The sequence below is a fragment of the Mus musculus genome, chromosome 17 (assembly GCF_000001635.26).
Source record: "Mus musculus strain C57BL/6J chromosome 17, GRCm38.p6 C57BL/6J".
Taxonomy (NCBI): domain Eukaryota; kingdom Metazoa; phylum Chordata; class Mammalia; order Rodentia; family Muridae; genus Mus; species Mus musculus.
The window spans coordinates 15,499,085-15,518,431 of NC_000083.6; the positions used below are offsets into that span (position 1 = coordinate 15,499,085).

Consider the following 19,347-nt stretch of genomic DNA (forward strand, 5'->3'; position numbering starts at 1 on the left):
TGTACTTATTAGAGTCTGTGTAAATAGACAACCTATACAACACCTACACACATAACACACAGATACTGTCCATCACACACACAGACACACACACAGAGAGAAAGAGAGAGAGAGAGAGCGCTAACCTTAACCTAAAGGAGCTCATTACCTCGTTGATAATGCAAAATACAAGGGAAAGGAAGTACGCAGAACAACACATGTATATGCCTTAGATGAACTTCAGAAGGAAAAAAAAATTAAGATATGTTGGAATCAATCAAGCATTATGAAGCAGCCTAAGAAACAGCTGACGTTTTCTTGTGGCAGCAAGGAAGAGAGCTGGTAGTGACCGAGCTAAAAATAGAAATGAATCTGTGACTACAAAGTCGCTTGTTTTGTTGTTCTTCCTTGAACGTAAGTTAACATCTACTGAGAACATGATGAGGAGCGTTTGCTTGACATTTTCCTTAGCCACCTCACAAATCTCAAAGGGGAGGAGCCAGTAAGCTTGCCAAGCAATCTCTGGAGTTCGAAGCCAGCCAGTTCTACAGAGTGAGTCCCAAGAAAGTCGGGGCTACACAGAGAAACTCTTTCTCACAAAAACAAATCATGGAAGACTGAGGATGTAGTTCAGTGGTAGAACGCTTGCTTGGGCTTGATCGCCATTGCCACATCCCCAACTGTTTCCGCTACACACTCAATAGATCTCTCTTTGACAGCTAGAAAGGGCCGTCGGAGGCCCCGCCCCGGAACTGCTGGTACCCGGCCCGCTCGTTTCCTTCCCAGTGTCTCACAGCTTAAGCACAACAAATCGGACTGCAGTCAAGAGCGCAACTGGCGGAAGTGACGGCATCAGATGTGCGTCAGGCGTTCGGTGGATCGAGTCCGGTAGCGGTGGCGGGTATCTGCTGGCGGTTTGGCTAGGTTTCTGCGGTCGCGTCATTTTCTCCGCAGTGCCCAGGTAACGGTCCTTTCATCCTTTTCTCTGCTTGGAGGCCTTAATAAAGGCGACTTCTGCAGCGGGTCCCCGGAGTTTGCCGGAGGAGACGCGAGTGGGCGCGCGGCCGGGCTGGGAACGGTCCTCCGCGCGCGCTGCGGCGGCTCCGCGAGTAACCAGTCTCTGGACCATCGCCTCGGCGGGGTCCTGAAACCCAGTACCAAGGGTGAGCGTCTCCGAGGGGCTGGCACCGGACAGCCCCGCGCACCGCACGTCTCAGCCGCTTCCCCCGGTGGGAGAGTTTTACCCAGGCCTGCAGCCGCCCGTTTTGTCCCCAGTAAGAATAATTCTGTTAGGAAGCGGTTCTCGAGACTCAGCATCTCGCCAGAAGCCTGAGAGTCAAGCTAATCGAGATTAACATAAAAACGCATGCTGCTTTATTTACACACTGTCGGTCTTTAGCCTCAAGTTAAGGTGGTTTTCCAAAACTCCGGGTAGGCTTCTCTGGAAAAAGATGCCGGACCGGTTAGGCAGACGCTTGAAGACTGTGCGGAATCGGTTTCCCAAATACTCAGTTTGATGGCTCAGTTTCCAAAAGATGAAAACCCAGAAAACAGCCTAAAAATAAGTTTGTGCAGCGATTATTGCGATTTTAAGATTGCAGACGAGAAAAGGTGGTTTATATCGTCTGCAGGTGTGAAATGACTTCTGCGAAGCGTACAACAAATTCCCCAGTCTATATAATCAAGCGTTCAGTAAACTTCGTTTGCAGAAAGAGATCTGGATAAATAACTGGTTATACTTTGGACATGAAATCCAACTTTTTTTTTTTTCCTCAACCAAAGCAGTGATTGAAATTGAATTTTCAGTCTTCAATTTTCTCAGATTTATCTGCTCTTTGACACAGGAGATACTCAAACTGCACCTTAAAATCCTTAACTGTTTCCATTGCCTGTGTAATGACATCTTACATTCTGAATTATGCAACCCCACCTACAGCTGCTTTGTCATCTTTTGTAGTGACTTTACATACTGAGCCTGTCACACACTGCATGCTCTTCCAAGGCTTTGTCCCCCCCTTTCCCTTCTGTGATTTGTGCTGCACCTAGAGTGCTGATTTGTGTTGTTTTGTTCCTTTTGCTCCTTTTGCTAGACCTGTGTTACATTGCCCCTGCTTTGTGCGAGTTCCGGCCTCTCAGAAGGTACTTGACTTTAGTTATGTCTTTCTTAACTTTTTAAAAGATTTACATATGTGAATGTTTTGCTTATCTGTCTATATGTGCACCACATGCTTGTCCGGGCCCATGGAAGACAAAAGAGAGCATTGGACTCCCCAGGACTGGATTTACAGCTAGTTGTGAGTAGCCATGTGGGTGCTAAGATAATCAAACCCAGTCCCTCTGAAGAGCAACAGTGCTCTTAATCGCAGAACAGCTCTCTAGCCCCTTGACTTTAGTTTGTATTCTCTCTTCCATAGCATCCATTCATGAGCACAAATGCCAAGTCCTGTCCTAGGTTTCAGCTTTTCAACATTTTGCCTTGCTTAGTAAATGCCTGCAGTTTTTTTTTTTTTTTTTTTTTTTTAAGCATCTTTAAAAAATTGAGGGTGGGCCTTTGCCTACCATTTAGGAGGATCTGGGTTCTATCACTACTACCATTACAAAGGAAAAACAACACATTTCATAGTCTCTTAGTCTTTATTCATATTTCATGTCCATGACCTCGAAAGAGATGATGATTAAAGAAACCCAGTTCTAGGCATAGTTTTCATTAATATGCTCTGATGAGATAATGTTTCATCTTTTGTTTAGTCTGCCTTTAATTGAAACACAAACAACTACCTAAAGCATATTGTGTCCAGTTCAATATGTATGGCGCTTTATGCTTGAGGTATTGTGAATGGTATAAAACTGAGCAGCATATTTAAAATCAAGAAGTGACCTAATAGACTGTGCAAATCATGCCGATAAGTGTTCTCTTCTAACAGTATAGTTTGTTTAGGAATTCTTTCCCCCAACCTCAAGTCCTTTGCTGGGGGGTGGGGGGTGGGAAGTGAGGGTGGAGGTTGTACAAAGGGCTGGCCCCTGATGCTGTGAGAGATGGCTCAGAGGTTACGAGCACTGCCAACTCTTCTAGAGAACCAGGTTGGAGCCATCTCTCACACCCTAAATTTGATTTTTGTTTGTTTGTTTGTTTGTTTTGTTTTTTTGAGACAGGGTGTCTCTGTGTAGCCCTGGCCTTCCTGGAACTCACTCTGTAGATCAGGCTGGCCTTGAACTCAGAAATCCGCCTGACTCTGCCTCCCAAGTGCTGAGATTAAAGGCCACCACTGCCTGGCTACAATTTTATCTTAATCTAAATATTTATTGTCTAAATTCACAAAGAACACACAGGTTTCAAAGTTACAAGTTGTATATCCAAAGACCCATGTTTATTTTAAGGATACATATGACCCCATGGTAGCTCAATTCCAGGGCATCTGACCTTCTCTTCTGGCCTCGGAAGGCACCAAGGCATGAAAGTGATGTACAGGCATATATGTAGACAAAATACACATATAAAATGAATTACATTTATGTGAAGAATTGGCTGTGAGAGTTTGTTCTCTCCTTTCACCATTTGGATAAATGCACAATATTAGGATTAGCAGCAAACGCCTTTGCCTGATGCACCGTTTCTTGCCAGCCCTTTCTCCAATAGTTTTTATTACTGGTCTTGACACCTTAATTTTCAGTACTATTAGAATATTTAAGCACACAGCAACAAAGGTTTTGTCTTTGTTGGTGATTTTACATGAGTCACAGGAAACATGGACTAGGCTTTGAGAGTAAAAGATACATATATTCATATGTTTGTGTGTGTGTATGTATTTACACACACACTCCAAAATAGTTCTGTGTTTATTTTGTGTGAACATGAAACCTATGTCCATCTATTAAACTTAAAACATATTTTTCCAAGCAGCATCACTATTTCATGGTGTGTGAAGATAACCCAGAACATTGAAGACGTTTCTAAGGAGATATTCAGAGGATGCTCTAGGGAAGATCTGAGTACTGAAGAAAGGGAGAATCATGGACCAGAACAACAGCCTTCCACCTTATGCTCAGGGCTTGGCCTCCCCACAGGTAATAGAGCAAGAGGGAGGGGCAGAGAGGGCTCATATTCCCTTTAAGAGAAAGCAAAAGACAGTGACATTTACCATGCAGTAGTGAACGTGGATTTTTAGGTTTTTAAGCTTGTTTTACTTTGTGAAGATTTCTGAGTTAGATAGCTGTGATGTTCTTTTGTTTGGGAAGTTTAGTTGGAACCTAATTAATTAGAAGACTCTCTATGAGCTGTAGAGCATTTATCTTATTTACTCCAATAAATAAATTTATTGCTCCTGTTGCAGTCACTTTCCTATCCTGATTACTACCAAATCTGCTTTCAAAATTAAACATTGGTTTTGATGCTAAACATGTGCACGTATGTGTGTATGTGTTTGCAATAGAATTAGACCTAGATTGTTACCAATTCCATATACATTTTACCATCTCCAGTGTTCTTCTGCCTCCACATAAATAATTAGTTCTACTTTATTTTTATAAATAAAATGTTTAATTATAATTAAATATATGTAAGACATAGAAGCATTATAGAAAAGGCAGTTGACAGTATTTTACAGACTTTGTTGATTTTTGTTTTTAGTAGAATAAATTACTTTTTATTAAATAGTATGATAGAGGCATCCATGAGTCTGTCATCCATCATCCATGTGATCCGTCGTCCAAAACTGACACGTGCTTAGTCAGTGGATAATCATCATATATTAAATAGTACTTTGTGGGTGGGGGTGGGGTTGAGACAGGGTTTCTCTATGTAACAACATCCCTCAAACTTGCGTTGTAAATCAGGCTAGCTTCAAACTCACAGAGATCCACTTGCCTCTGCCTCCAGAGCTAGGATTAAAGACGTGCCACCATGCCTGGGTACTGGGCAGTACTTTAAATTGGGACATAGGCTTTTTTCTTTATGGTCTAGATACACATGAGAGGCTAAACATCTTCCTTGCATATCATAAATAACATTTTCAAATCCTAAGTGTTCATCTTCTATGGTCAGTACTACAGAAGATAGTTGTGCATCTCAGGATACAAATTCTTCCCTAGTATTTAATGACCTATTATATTCAGAAAACATTAGTCTTTTTACTTTACTTGGGTTTCACTAGGGAAAAACCTAAATTACTCACCATCAGTATCTTAATCATTGCTCTCTTTGCTTTCCACAGGGCGCCATGACTCCTGGAATTCCCATCTTTAGTCCAATGATGCCTTACGGCACAGGACTTACTCCACAGCCTATTCAGAACACCAACAGTCTCTCTATTTTGGAAGAGCAACAAAGACAGCAGCAGCAACAGCAACAGCAGCAGCAACAACAGCAGGCAGTAGCAACTGCAGCAGCCTCAGTACAGCAATCAACATCTCAGCAACCCACACAGGGTGCCTCAGGCCAGACCCCACAACTCTTCCATTCTCAAACTCTGACCACTGCACCGTTGCCAGGCACCACCCCCTTGTACCCTTCACCAATGACTCCTATGACCCCTATCACTCCTGCCACACCAGCTTCTGAGAGCTCTGGAATTGTACCGCAGCTTCAGTGAGTACCTCTCACACCACCCCAGCCCCTGTGCGTAACAGTGAGTGCATGCGCGTATGTATTCATGCGTTTTCTGTTGTGTTCCTTGTCCTCTGTCCCCTGCCCTTTGTCTCTGCACCAAAGGAGGCGCTCAGTGTTATTGTACTGTTTGCTTCCAGACACTGGATTTACTTAAGGAAGTGGCCCAGTGGTAATTCTGTTATACTGTGACTTTATCTGTTCTTGTAGGAATTGAAGCTACAGAGTGGGTCAGTACTCTCAGCAGAGACTTTCCCTTAGAAATGGAGTTGCTTGTGTTTGTGTATTCGGGCCACAGAAATGCAAACTGAGCTTCAGTGATACTGTGGACATTTCCTTGTAGCTAATTGGCTGAGTCACTGGCCAGTTGGATCACAGCTTTGACTGTATCAGCACAGGTCTTAGGGGTCCAGGATTTTCTTCAGTTTTGGCTGTGAGGGCTGTATTTATATCTTTGGAGATCTATGTCACTCTCAGAGTAGGGATAGCAGTTCTTATCTTGATGAATTTTTCTGCCTAAGTAAAGTATTTCCCACATGTAAAAAAGGTGGGAGATTCAGGCTTTTTTCTTCCTCAAACAGCCCAAACTTTCCAGATACCATTTAGTAACAAGAATCTAGCTTTACTTTAAGAAAGCTTAAAGGCTGATTAAAGAGTTCTTTGCAGACAACACTATTTGGGTTTTGTGTTTAGTAACTCCACCTTCCTACTTTCAGCGTTGTTTCCTATTTACACTTAGCTTTCTGCATATATATCGTCATTTGTAAGCCATGCCACCTCATTTTTAAGCTAAGTGGCATAACCTGATTCTACCTTGGCTGTACACAATTTTAAGGTGACTTTTGAGTTTAAAGAGATAAGCCCTATAAGCACTCCTTTTGTTTGTACTGTTGTAAACTATTTCTTTATGCCTGTTTGACGTCCACAGGCATTCAGGCTCATACTTCTGATTAAAATCATTTGTGAGAGTCAGCTTAGGACATACACTTTTTTCCATATCCACAGAGCATGCAATCAACCACATTACTGTTTCCATTATCTAAAAACATTCCTTATTAGGTGTCAGTTCAGCAGCCTTATAAAGAATTCAGGTAAATATTTAACTTTTTTTTAAATTTATTATTTTATTATCTACATTCCAAATGTTACCCCCTTCCCAATATTTAACTTTCTAAAATAACACATTTATCATTTGCATGGCTAAATTTGTGACAGGCGCACCAAAGTGTACCTGAAAATTCACTTCACGTATGGGCATGCTGAGTCAAACCCATTTTTAAGTAAAACAAGAATTTTTCTTAGTATTTCTTAGGTTGGGGGGAAATAGATATTGGAAAATTGAAAACATTTGATCTACCTCACTTTCTGATTATGTACTAGAGAAAACTAGTCCAGTAAAATTTAATTTTTAAATTAAATTTTTGGGGGTTTTTTTGAGACTGTCTCACGTGATAAAGCTGGCTAGGGTGGTGCTGTCTATGGAATATAAGCTAGCTGCTTTGAATTCTTGAGAATACTCCTGCCTAAGCCTCCCACCGTGTTGCCTTGCTGTTCAGCAAGACTTTGAGTCACAAGATTTCAAAAGTATTCTTTGTAGAGAGTAAAAAGAGAGCAGGGAGCAACAATGAACTAGAGCTGGTTGTCTGGAGTTCTTGTGTAACAGTTGATGGTCTATTAATTGCATTTGATGGCATTGTTCATTTCAGGTCTGTCTACTTTGAAAGACCTAGAAAACTACAGAAAAAGTTGAGTTTGCTATGTTTCAGTTTTTATTAAAAGTTCTAGGCCAGGTGGTGGAAGCACATGCCTTTAATCCCAGCACTGAAGAAGCAGGGGCAGGCAGACCTCTGTGTGTTCCAGGACAACCTGGTCTACAGAGCAAGTTCCAGTATGGCCAGGGCTACATAGAGAAACCTGGTCTCAAGATGGAAAACAAAGTATTTCATAGACAACTTGAAGAGCGGGATATAGTGTCATGAAACAGTCCTTTAGACCTGGGTGGAAAATGGTGATGTTTGTGTGTGTGTACATGCACCCTCTGTGTGTCAGTAGAGAGTCTGAAGTGTTCTTTCTCAGGACACTACCCACCCTGGTTTTTATTTTTTAATTTTTTTCTTTTGTTTGTTTTTGTTTTTTGAGTCAGGTATAGCTCTGGCTAGCCTGGAACTCACTCTGTAGACCAGGCTGGCCTCGAACTCAGAAATTTGCCTGTCTCTGCCTCGGGATTAAAGGCGTGCGCCACCACTGCCCGGCTTCACACCCTGGTTTTTAAGATGGGATTTGTCACTAGCATGAAATGTGCTGGTTTGGCTAAGCTGGCTAGTTATCATGTGCATCCCAAGCCAAAGCTAGTACATTCCCTCGAGGCTCAGCCGCTTTGTCTGAATATGGGAGGAGTAGTTAACACCTCATAGGACATTTTGAGTATAAGTGAGAATATCTGGTATGGAGCACTTTTTGGACTAAAGTCAGCAGAGTTTTATTATGTTTTTTTAAATTAAAGCTTGGTGAAAAAACAATGAATTATCAATTAATCTTAATCATATTTTCTTTTCAAATTTCTTGCAGAAATATTATATTCATAGAAAATCTTGGTTGTAAATTTTACCTAAAGACATTGCCTTCGTTGTTTAAAAGTTATGTATTTTCAGTAATCATGTTTTCAAATTTCTTGCAGAAATATTGTATCTACCGTGAATCTTGGCTGTAAACTTGACCTAAAGACCATTGCACTTCGTGCAAGAAATGCTGAATATAATCCCAAGGTCAGACCCATTTTCATGCATTTCATACTGTATGAGATAAACAGAAAATATTTCCTAAATGTTGGTGAGAAAACTTATATTGTGCTTGTTTCTCAATATCAACAAGATGGGTATATACCATGCGTATCTTGAATGTTAAATGCATAGAAAAAGTTTATTCTGGGATGTTTTCATTTTGTTTGATTTTCCTGTTTTTGCAGTATTGGTATTGGAGTTTGAACCTAGGACCCTAACCACTCTAGGGAAGAGCTGCCCACTAAGCTGTGTCCTCAGCTCTGTGACTTGTATTTTATTAAATACCTACTATATATGTGGCCCTCTAAATGTAGAAATCCATATAATAAACTAAGTTTATATACACTCACATTGTAGTGAACACCCAGCATGAAGTTGGAAAACAGAATATCCCATTTGGATCCTGAAGCATACCTAGTGACATACTTGTATCTACTTCAATAATGCAGTGGAAGAGTTGGGATGGGTGGTAAAAGATGGGTCAGAAATAATTGTTGGCTATAAGTACAAAAAGTTTATTACATGTTTTCCTACCTCTGTATAACTTAAGGTTTTTTGATAGACAAGATTGATTAGTTAGGGTTTTATTGTTGTAAACAGATACCATGACCAAGGCGAGTCTTATAAAGGGCAACATATATTTGGGACTGGCTTACAGGTTCAGAGGTCCATTATCATCAAGGTGGGAGCATGGCAACATGTAGACAGGCATGGTGCACATAAAGCTGAAAGTTCTACATCGTCATCTGAAGACTCGATTCCAGACAGATAGGATGAGGGTCTTAAGCCTGTGCACACAGTGACACACCTATTCCAACAAGGCCACGCCTCCTAATAGTGCCACTCCCTGGCCCAAGCATATACAAACCATCACTTTCCACTCCCTGGCCCCCATAGGCCTATTCAAACACATGAGTTTATGGGGGCCATATCTAGCCATAGCATAATAATAAAGTACATTTAGTCTAACTTCCAAAGTCCTGATACTCTATAGCAGTCTCAACAATGTTAAAAGTTCATTGTTGAAAGTTTCTTGAAATCCATCCAGTCACTTAACTGTAATCCCCAAATCAAGACAGGAAGCAAGCTGGGCAAACTCCAAGCTGCATCTCCATATCTGATGTCAAAGCGGTCTTCAGATCTCCAAGTCCTTTTTCATCTTTGTTGACTACAAAAAACTTCTTTCTTCTGGGTTGGTTCCACTCCCTGTTAGCAGCTTTCCTCAACAGATATCCGATGACTCTGGCATCTCAGACATCTTGGGGTCTCCAAGGCAACTTCAGTGTCTGGAATCCATACATAATCTTTTGGGCTCCTTCAAAGGGCTAATATCACTTCTCCAGCACTGCCCTCTGTAGCACTCTAAGCTCAGGTTGATCTGTTCTTGGTGATCAACCCATGATACCGGTATCTACAATAAACTGGGTCTTCTGATGCAACTAGGCTTCACCAATAGCAAGGTTCTCTTCATAGTGCCAAGCTTCAACTCCTTTGCATGACCCTTTCAGTCCTGGGCTGTCAGCTACAACTGAGGCTGCACCTTCACCAATGGCCTTCTATGGCTTCTCACAGTGCCAAGCCTCAGCTGCTCTTCTTGACCCCTTCATGCCTTCAAAACCAGTACCATCTGGGTGACTCTTACACATTAACAAGTACAGCTGCAGGGCGAGGTACAACCTTGGCTATCTCTTGAACACAGCTTCTTTATGCTCTCAGAAAACACTTTCCAGAAGACTCTCCTCAGTGATGCTGGTCTCTTAATTACCACTGATTTCTTAGCTGAAGCTAACCAGCATCAATTATCCCAGTAGTCCCTTCTATTTTTCACTCTAAAGCCAAAGCCACGTGGCCAACGCTGCCGTCTTCTACTGCTTGCTGGGACTGGAACATGGCCCCCTATTCTATTACCAGCTTTCTGTTTTCAGACTCCCTCTCAGCCTAAGCTTGGCCTTCCTGGAACTGGCTCTGTAGATTGACCTTGAACTCAGAAATCTACATGGCTCTGTCTCCTGTGATGCTGAAATTAAAGGCATGTACCATCAAGCCTGCGTTTAAGCTTTTTTTTAGCTAGAACCTGCTTTGTCCCAGGCTGGCCTTGAACTCAGAGATCTGTTTGGCTTTGTCTCCTGGGATTAAAGGTGTGTACCACCATGCCTGGATCTAAATTTAGTTGGGTAGGCTCTTGCCCCCAAATCCCTTAACCTGTTATTTCCTAGAATATAGGATCCAGCTCCATTTCACTTCCTGGTGCCTCTTTAATACTTGAACCATATATTTTATATTTTTCCTTTCTAAGCTTGCTACACTTGTTCAAAACGTTCTTCATGAGACTTAGCCAGAGAACAAAGTCTCTGTTGAGCTTCTTTTAAGACTTCCTTTGTCAGTGCAATTAATACAAATCTCTTTACTTTAGACTCAGGTAGACTCTTTAGACAAGGGTAAAAAGTAGCTACGTTCTTCACCAAAATACCACAAAAACAGTATCTAGGCCACATTCTGAAGTTCTCCACTGAAACCTCTTGGGCCAGGTCTGCACAGCTCAAATCATACTCAGCAACTAAGTCTTCCATATTCCTACTAGGATAGCCCATTGAGCCCAACTTAAAGCATTCCACTGATTTCCAAAGTCCCAAAATCCACATTCCTCCAAACAAAAACATGGTCAGGCCTATCACAGCAATGCCCGACTCCTATTACTAACTTCTGTCTTAGGGTTTTATTGCTGTGAACAGACACCATGACCAAGACAAGTCTTATAAAGGAATATATATATATATATATATGTATGTGTGTATGTATGTATGTATATATATATTTGAGGCTGGCTTACATGTTCTTAACATCAAGAAGAGAACATGGCAGTATCTAGTCCTAGGCATGGTGTAGGAGGATCTGAGAGTTCTACATCTTCATCTGAAGCCTGCTAGTGGAAGAAGACTTGCTTCCAGACATAGGATGAGAGTCTTAAGCCCACACCCACAGTGGCACACCTACTCCAACAAGACCACACCTCTTAATAGTGCCACTCACTGACCCAAGCATATACAAACCATCACTAAGACCAAGTGTGTTCTGGGTGGAATGGCCACAGACGGCTTTTCTAATACAGAACCTGCAGGACCTGTATGGCTTGTGGTAGAGCACTGCCTAGCAAGGTCAAAGACTTGATTCTGTCACCATGTGTCTTAGTTACTGTTGTATTGCTGTGAACCATCACAACCAAAGCAACTCTTACAAAAGAAAACATTTGCTTGTTGGGGGCTCACTTACAGTTTTAGAGGGTTAGCCCATGGACACCATGGCCAGACCCAGCTAGGCATAGTGCTAGAGCATTAACTGAGTGCCTTACTTTCTGAGCTGAAGGCAGCAGGCAGAGACACACTGTGCCTGGAGTGGGCTTTTGTGGTTTTAGAGTCTGACTCAGCAACACAACAAAGCCACACTTCTTAATCCTTCATTCTTAAACAATTCCGTTCTCTAGTGACTAAGCATCCAAATATATGAGCCTGTGGGCTCCATTGTTCAAGGCACAACATTGGAATTTAAAAGAAAAAAAGAAGTACGAGGGAGAAAGCACCAGTTTCCAAGATGACAGCCTAGGGTGTGTTAAAAGGCTTTTCTTTTTTTCTCTTTTCTTTCTTTTTTTCTTTTTTAACCTGCACCAGTAGGAAAGGTTTTTTCCTCTTTTTTTCTGTAGGGAGCATCTGCACTGATAGATGAGCAGACAGTTGAGAGGTGTAGATAGAGAGCTGCCTGGGTGCCTGCATGGGGAAGGAGAAGGCTAGGCTGGGAACATTTGTAGAAACAGTTTCCTGAAGTGGGAAGCGTTCACCCAAGGGTACTGTAAACCTGTACTGTGGAAACCAGTACCTCATAGATTCCCTTTAATAAAGGAAAAGAAGATGTTTGTGGGTGTGCGCACACGTATACATGTATATAAGTTTTATTAGTGAAAAAGAAAAGGCAACAAGAGAACTCAGGACAGCTACTGCTGGCTGGTGGCCAGGAAGAGGGTAATCAGGCTTTTGTCCTTTTACAACTTGATGGGTCGTTAAGGAACACACTATTCTAGTTACTTGTAAATTCTTCAGACACCTTGAAATTTTCTGTACCATAACCTGGCTGTTAGTCTCACTACCGTATTTTAGTTTTGCTGGGTTAGCCCCATTTCCTTCACTAGTTAATCTCAGTCCCTCACCTTGCCCCTTTTTGTATATTTTTAGTTAGTATTGGCCATGAGAGCCGCTACTTTCTTCTGTTGGAGTGCCTTATGCATTCTCCTGTGAGCTCCTTGGCTTTTTTATTTAACAGTTCCTTTATAGGCATTAGTACAGATCAGAAAGAAATACACTGTTAGAAATGAGGGTGTGCTACGTGAATGAGAAAGGACTCAAGGGCCCCTGATTGCTGGGCAACTATAGAACTAAAGGAGAGAGGCATCTGGGTACTAGGGGTATGGTTTTCTCTTTGACAAACAGATTTAGGTTATATAACCTGTCTATTGTGAAGTCTGTCTATGGTGAAACTGATTTTAGTGATATGCATACCCAGTTTTGCATGGTAATAGGATATTCTCCTTAAAAGTTTACTCAGAGGGCATAGTTTGCCTTTTGCATCCAAAACAATCAGAATTAAGCAATCAGTCTCCCCCAACACACTCAACTATACTTGGACATAACTGGATATCTGTGCTTGATGATCATCAAAGGAAGGTGACACTTAGTCCATTGTGTTTAAGTGCCGTGTGTGTGTGTGTGTGTGTGTGTGTGTGTGTGTGTGTGTGTGTGTGTGTCTATCTGTGTAGGTTGGATCCTGGTTTGTGGGTCCTGGGTTTCTGGGTTTGGAGAGGGCTGTATGTGTATTGTGCATGCAGGTCAGGCTCTCAGGCTGCCAGCTTCATTATTAGCAGAAGGGTATATTCCTAGCCCAAACCAAGTGGAGTCCTACCGTATAGACATTGCCTGCCTTATGTTTCTGTCCGTAATAGGGCTGCATACTTTATAGTATGATTTTTTTTCATTTTTTATGGCCTCAAACTCATTCTGTCTCTGCCTTCTGAATGCTGAATTAAAATGTATGTCATTGTTCCCAGCTTTGTACTATAATTTCATTAGTTGTGTGTCATCCTGAAACTGGCAATAGAGCAGTATCTAGAGACTGAGGGAAAGAATGGTCTTAAATATAGGAAATGTGGGATCTATTTCATGTTGTTTTTAGTTGAGTAGAAGGGTAATTGGATATCTTACTTGGTGGACATTCACCCTTGTTAAGATGTTATAGCATCATCACATGTTTGTTTGAAGCCTGCTTTCTTAGATATGAGTGTAGTTACCCCGCTTGTTTTCTGTGTCTGTTTGCTTTATTATTTTCATTTGCATTCACTTTCAGTTTGTACATGTCTTTGCCATTGAGGTGTGTTTCTTACAGTCAGCAGATGTTGGGATTAGAAAAACCAACTAGACTCTGTCTTTTGATTAGATAGTTGAGACAATTTACATTTAGAACTATTATTGGAAAACATCTGATTCCTGAAATTTGATTGATTGATTTTTCTGGTTGGCTTTCTCTCCTATCCTTATTAGGAGTTAGTTGGTTTACTGAGTCTGACAGGATTGATTCTTTCTTGGTTCTCATTTACTCATCTGTTCCTCATAAGATTATTATTCTTTCCTGAGCTTTCATGTCTGACTGTCTTTTTTCCTTTGTGTGTAGCATAAGTATTTTCTGCAGTGCTGACTTCAGTACTCGTGGGTTGCTTTAGTTCGACAAACTTGCACAGTTCAAAAGAGAAGAAAGGAGGAAAAGGTTAGAAAATGGTAGAAAAAAGATCAAGTCTTCTAAAAATAAATTTTAGAAATTTATAAAGAAATGCAAAAAAGTAGATAAATGTAAGAAAAAGAATTTTTAAAAAACCACTTTAAGTGATACTTTTTAAGTTCATTGGTAAGAATATCTGATGTAGCAAAGATAGTCTGACCTGGGACCTACAGCACCACAGCTCTGTTTCCTCAGTCATCATGAAGACAGCTTTTCTTTTTACCCTTTCGTTCACACCTTTTTAATGCCTCTTTCTGACCATTTTAGCGATTTGCTGCAGTCATCATGAGAATAAGAGAGCCACGGACAACTGCGTTGATTTTCAGTTCTGGAAAAATGGTGTGCACAGGAGCCAAGAGGTATCCTTAAGGAATGCTTTGTTTCTAGTGGGTGTATTATGAAAGAAAAAAGGCTCTAGCGTCCTTCTGTTATCAGGCTAGCACTTTTCATGTTATTTTTGAATGGTTTGCTCTGATTACTCTGCATAGCTTTGGTGCCCCACACTGTTACTCCTGATCTCCTGGGCTCTGGTTGTAGCACTGCCATTCGCATTCTGATATTCAAATGAAAACTCTTGAGTTGGAAAATCATAGCTTTATCCAATAGTGGTGTCCTAAAAATGGATAGAGATTTGATGTAAAGGAAGATAGAATTTGTATTTCCCAATAATACATTTTACTAATTTTTTTTATAAAGATGAAGTTTTCATTTCAGTAGAGATTTATAGGTCATAATGAGGTGATGACGGTGGCCATGCTAATTGAACCACACACTACATCGAGTCCTTTAAATCTGAGGGCTTGACAGTAATGTGCCACATAGAAGGCTTATGTTTTGGTAGGTTTATGGTTTCTGTTGAGGACACGGAGATAGTTTAATTACTTTCCTAATTTAGACTCTGTTTGTTATTCATCTAAATTACTCTATTAGGCTTCCATATATAACTCACTGATTTTCCTTTCTGTAGTGAAGAACAATCCAGACTAGCAGCAAGAAAATATGCTAGAGTTGTGCAGAAGTTGGGCTTCCCAGCTAAGTTCTTAGACTTCAAGATCCAGAACATGGTGGGGAGCTGTGATGTGAAGTTCCCTATAAGGCTGGAAGGCCTTGTGCTGACCCACCAGCAGTTCAGTAGGTAGGTCTAAGTAGTATGGGGAGTAGTTTTCCAACAGTCCATTTATAACCCACTCAGGCATCATTTCAGATGACGTACATATAAGATGTGCAGTTTCTAAGCATGTATGACATAACTGCAAGTTAAGTTAAGGTATTGCTACATTTGAGCTACTGCACTCTCCACTGTCTTTACAATCCCTATTTCCTTAGTCACATGACACCCAGACTCTCTCACTGGAATGATTTAGCTCACCTCTGTATGTATGCCTCACCATTTTGTTAGTCAGTAAGTAGATGTAAATACATGAATTTGTAGTTTCTTCTATCACTTTTCTCCTAGTTTGAATCTTTTTTTGTCAGCATACCAACACAGTGTAAAGATGAGCAGCAGAGGTAGACTGCCCAGTATTATTTCTTGCCTTTCTCTGCCTGAATATTGGTGGAGCATCCCTACTCACATCCTTATAACATCTGTTTTCTCTTTGCAGCCACACCACTGAGCTTACCAGTTCTCTCGTACTCACCAGGTTCCTCTTGCTCCATGGCCTCTGCACATGTCACTTTTAACCCTGACATATTGGGTACAATTTTCATCATAGAAACTCCTGTTTGAGTTTCAGGAATTCACTCATGTTGTCTTCCTCATATAGACCTGTCCTGAGTTTATCTCTGGATCACTCACAAGAAAGGCAGATCCTTTTGTAGACTGAACTAAGAAACCTGAAATCGCTGTGTTAGAGTATGTTAACTAATGTCCGTTCGAATAGATGGTATGACCAGGGAGTCGGTTCATGGCCAAGCTCATGTCTGGTTTCTCACTCTAGTTAAGGCACCTGTTAGAAAAGCAGGCATCTCCAGGAGAGTTCTGTTCAGGAAGGTGAGATGATTACAGGGCTGACTGCCACTCTTAGCTTAGGAGTGAATGGTGAGATTTTGATAAGGTGCTATAACTAGACTAGCTTTAACTGCATCTAAATAAGGCTCAGACCGTGTGTATACAACTCTTGTTTTTATCACAGAACCTCTAGAGTCTGAAGATAGCATTAAGTGATAGGAGGACATGTAGCTAGTAGTTGGTGGCTATGTCCATGACTCATGGCTCCTGGCTGGTTTCTTCCTGTGTGTCCTACTTGTGACACCTGGATTCTTTACTCAGGACTTTCTGGCACAAAGCCTCTTGTATTCAGAAACACAAAGAACTGGTGATTTCTAAACTGTATTCCCATTTTCTTTCTAGCTATGAGCCAGAATTATTTCCTGGATTAATCTACAGAATGATCAAACCCAGAATTGTTCTCCTTATTTTTGTTTCTGGAAAAGTTGTATTAACAGGTAAGTTGAAAGGAAGTGGATGAAACTGCAAAGGATGTTGGGGTGGCATTTTCTGTGTTAGAACAGTTGTCTAGCCATGTGTAAGGATGCTTTTTAAGTTTTGCACACCATTCTAACCTTCTTGAGAAGGGTAGAAGAATGAGAAGAACTGCAGAGGCCTGCTGCTGATGTAGCCGTCAGCTAGATTAAGCTTGACTGTGGGAGCAGGCAGGGATGGGACACTGACTGTTTTCAGTTGGCCCTTGCACCTTGGGGGTTAGTAGAGTATGATTACAAGACTGAGAAGAGCTCAATTGAATACCAACAGTTGGGAGAATAAGATTTCAGTCCTCAGTGCTTGTCAGATACCATGTCACTCAGGTCCAAGTATGGGAAGGAACTAGAGTAGGAAGTAGATATTGTCTTGCTGACTTGTGGATCCTGATCTCAGACCAACTATATAGTGAGGAAATGATGGTCTAGGGTGTTTAAAAGTCGCTAAGTGTATCACTTTTTTTTTTTTTTAAAGATTTATTTATTTATTATATGTAAGTACACTGTAGCTGTCTTCAGACACTCCAGAAGAGGGCGTCAGATCTTGTTACAGATGGTTGTGAGCCACCATGTGGTTGCTGGGATTTGAACTCCGGACCTTCGGAAGAGCAGTCGGGTGCTCTTACCCACTGAGCCATCTCACCAGCCCGTGTATCACTTTTTAAAACACTTAGAAAATACTGTTCTAAAAACATAGCTGGAGAGCTAGCTGGGCATGGCCCTTAATCCTAGTAATTCATAGGCAGAGGCATGGTCTATGCAAGTTCCAGGAGAGCCAGAGCTACATAGAGAAACCCTGTCTCAAAAAAAGGGGGTAGAATAGTGGGTACAGCTAGGATGGTGATAAGGGGATTCCACCATTTGTTTGTCTTAACTAGGTATAGAGAGAACTGTATTTATGTTTTAAGGTAATGATGCTACTTCTTAACCATCTCATTTCTGTTCCATGTGTCTTTGTAGGTGCTAAAGTTAGAGCAGAGATTTATGAAGCATTTGAAAACATCTACCCCATCTTAAAGGGATTCAGGAAGACCACATAGTTGTCTGCCATGTTCTCCTGCCTTCCCTATCCACGTGTTTTTTAAAACCAGTCAGTTTTGGTACCACTGATGGTACAGTTGGTGAGGACACTCAGTTACAGGTGGCAGCATGAAGTGACACTGTGTGTCCTACTGCAGGATACTAGAAAGGTTCCCCCTCTGCACTGAAATCACCCTGCAGCACTACTGTGAGTTGCTTGCTCTGTGCTGCTACTTGGGCGGCACTGCCCATTTATTTATATTTAGATTTTAAACACTGCTGTTGGTGATTGTTGGTTTAAGGGACAGAACTTTAAGTGTTCAAGCCACCTGTACAATTGGACTTTTCATTTTAATCTTTCCCACACAAGCCAGTTTTTATATTTCTACCAGAAAAGTAAAAATCTTTTTTAAAAGTGTTGTTTTTCTAGTTTGTAACTCTTAGGAGTTATTTTTGTGCCAGATACATTCCGCCTTCCCAGTATTGCAGGACTGAATAGTTGTATTAATCAAAACAATGGCTGTACATACTTTTCTTTCTTCAGAGTACTCTGCACAAAAACGCAGCTTGTAAATTGTTAGATTTTTGTTATAAATGATACCTTGTAAGTCATGTGATCATACTGTCAAAGAAATTTATTTTAGATATAATGCCTGAGACCATTGTTTTGTTTGCTTGTCTGTTTGATTTTTGGTTAACATTTATTGTCTGTCGCAGTAAGAATGGACACGCCGCTGATTTTATGACTCCCATTGAACACCCTCTTGTCTCCTAGATTGCCCACCGTGTCTGGGATTTTTAACAAATTAGTTGTTTTGTTCCTTTTTCAGCCTTTGCCAAAGCCTTGTCCAAGGTTCCATAGCTAGTAAGAGACAGAGGGTAAGTTAGTAATTCAAGTATACAAGTTGATGCCCTATCCACAGATAGCTAATTCTCTCGTATTATATTTTTGTCATGGCTGTTTTCTCTTGAAATACCAGGTGGACACTTCTAAAGCCTTGAGTTGTTTTGGAGAGCATTCTGTCCTTTTAAATTCTAAAAGTACATTTTGCACAGTTCCAAGTATGTGTAATCAGAAGGAAGTCTTTTTCTTCCCAGCCTTTCCTGTTTCCCCAGGGTAACGTCCAGATTAGTGAGTGGGTGTCTTCATCTTCCGCTATATTATGCCTGCACTCTCCAGTATGCCTGATGGTGGCAGCAGGCCTTTAGGGTTACTAGGGTCCTGTCTGAGATAACAAGACTGAGAAGAGCGCCACTGAGTGCCAGCAGCCGGGAGGATAAGGTTTTGTCCTTAGTACTACTATCTGTCACCTAGCCAACTATCCTGTCACTCAGGACAAAGTGTGGGAAGGAACCGTGGACTGGGTGAGTGGGGGGTGGGTCTCACCTTGCTGACTTGTGAAGTGTGGTGAGGTGGTGGACTAGGATGTTAAAGTTACCAGCTGTTTTGCTTCTCTAATTTTTAACGTGCAAATCCGTCCTTTGGGGCTGCTGTATTTTGGAAAAATACCGAAACATACGTTTTCTTGTGACTTTTGCAGTCAGTGTATCAGCTATACTTACATTGCATTATAAGACATTGCATCTGCAATGTCCTAGATACCTTGATTTGAACAGCTCCCCTAGTGATGGCAGTGCACAGTGCTGTACAGTGTTGGACCAGGTATT

At 41.2% G+C, this 19,347-nt stretch overlaps 1 protein-coding gene across 1 annotated transcript; it reads left to right on the top strand.

Annotated features, from left to right (window-relative positions):
• The first annotated feature begins 803 nt into the window (after positions 1–803).
• Positions 804–18,343, top strand: Tbp (TATA box binding protein). Its single transcript, NM_013684.3, has 8 exons — positions 804–940; positions 3,881–4,044; positions 5,190–5,563; positions 8,259–8,346; positions 14,446–14,537; positions 15,146–15,313; positions 16,532–16,626; positions 17,620–18,343. Exons 2-8 carry the CDS (start codon positions 3,991–3,993, stop codon positions 17,697–17,699), a joined length of 951 nt encoding a protein of 316 aa, NP_038712.3. The 5' UTR covers positions 804–940; positions 3,881–3,990; the 3' UTR covers positions 17,700–18,343.
• The last annotated feature ends 1,004 nt before the right edge of the window (positions 18,344–19,347 follow it).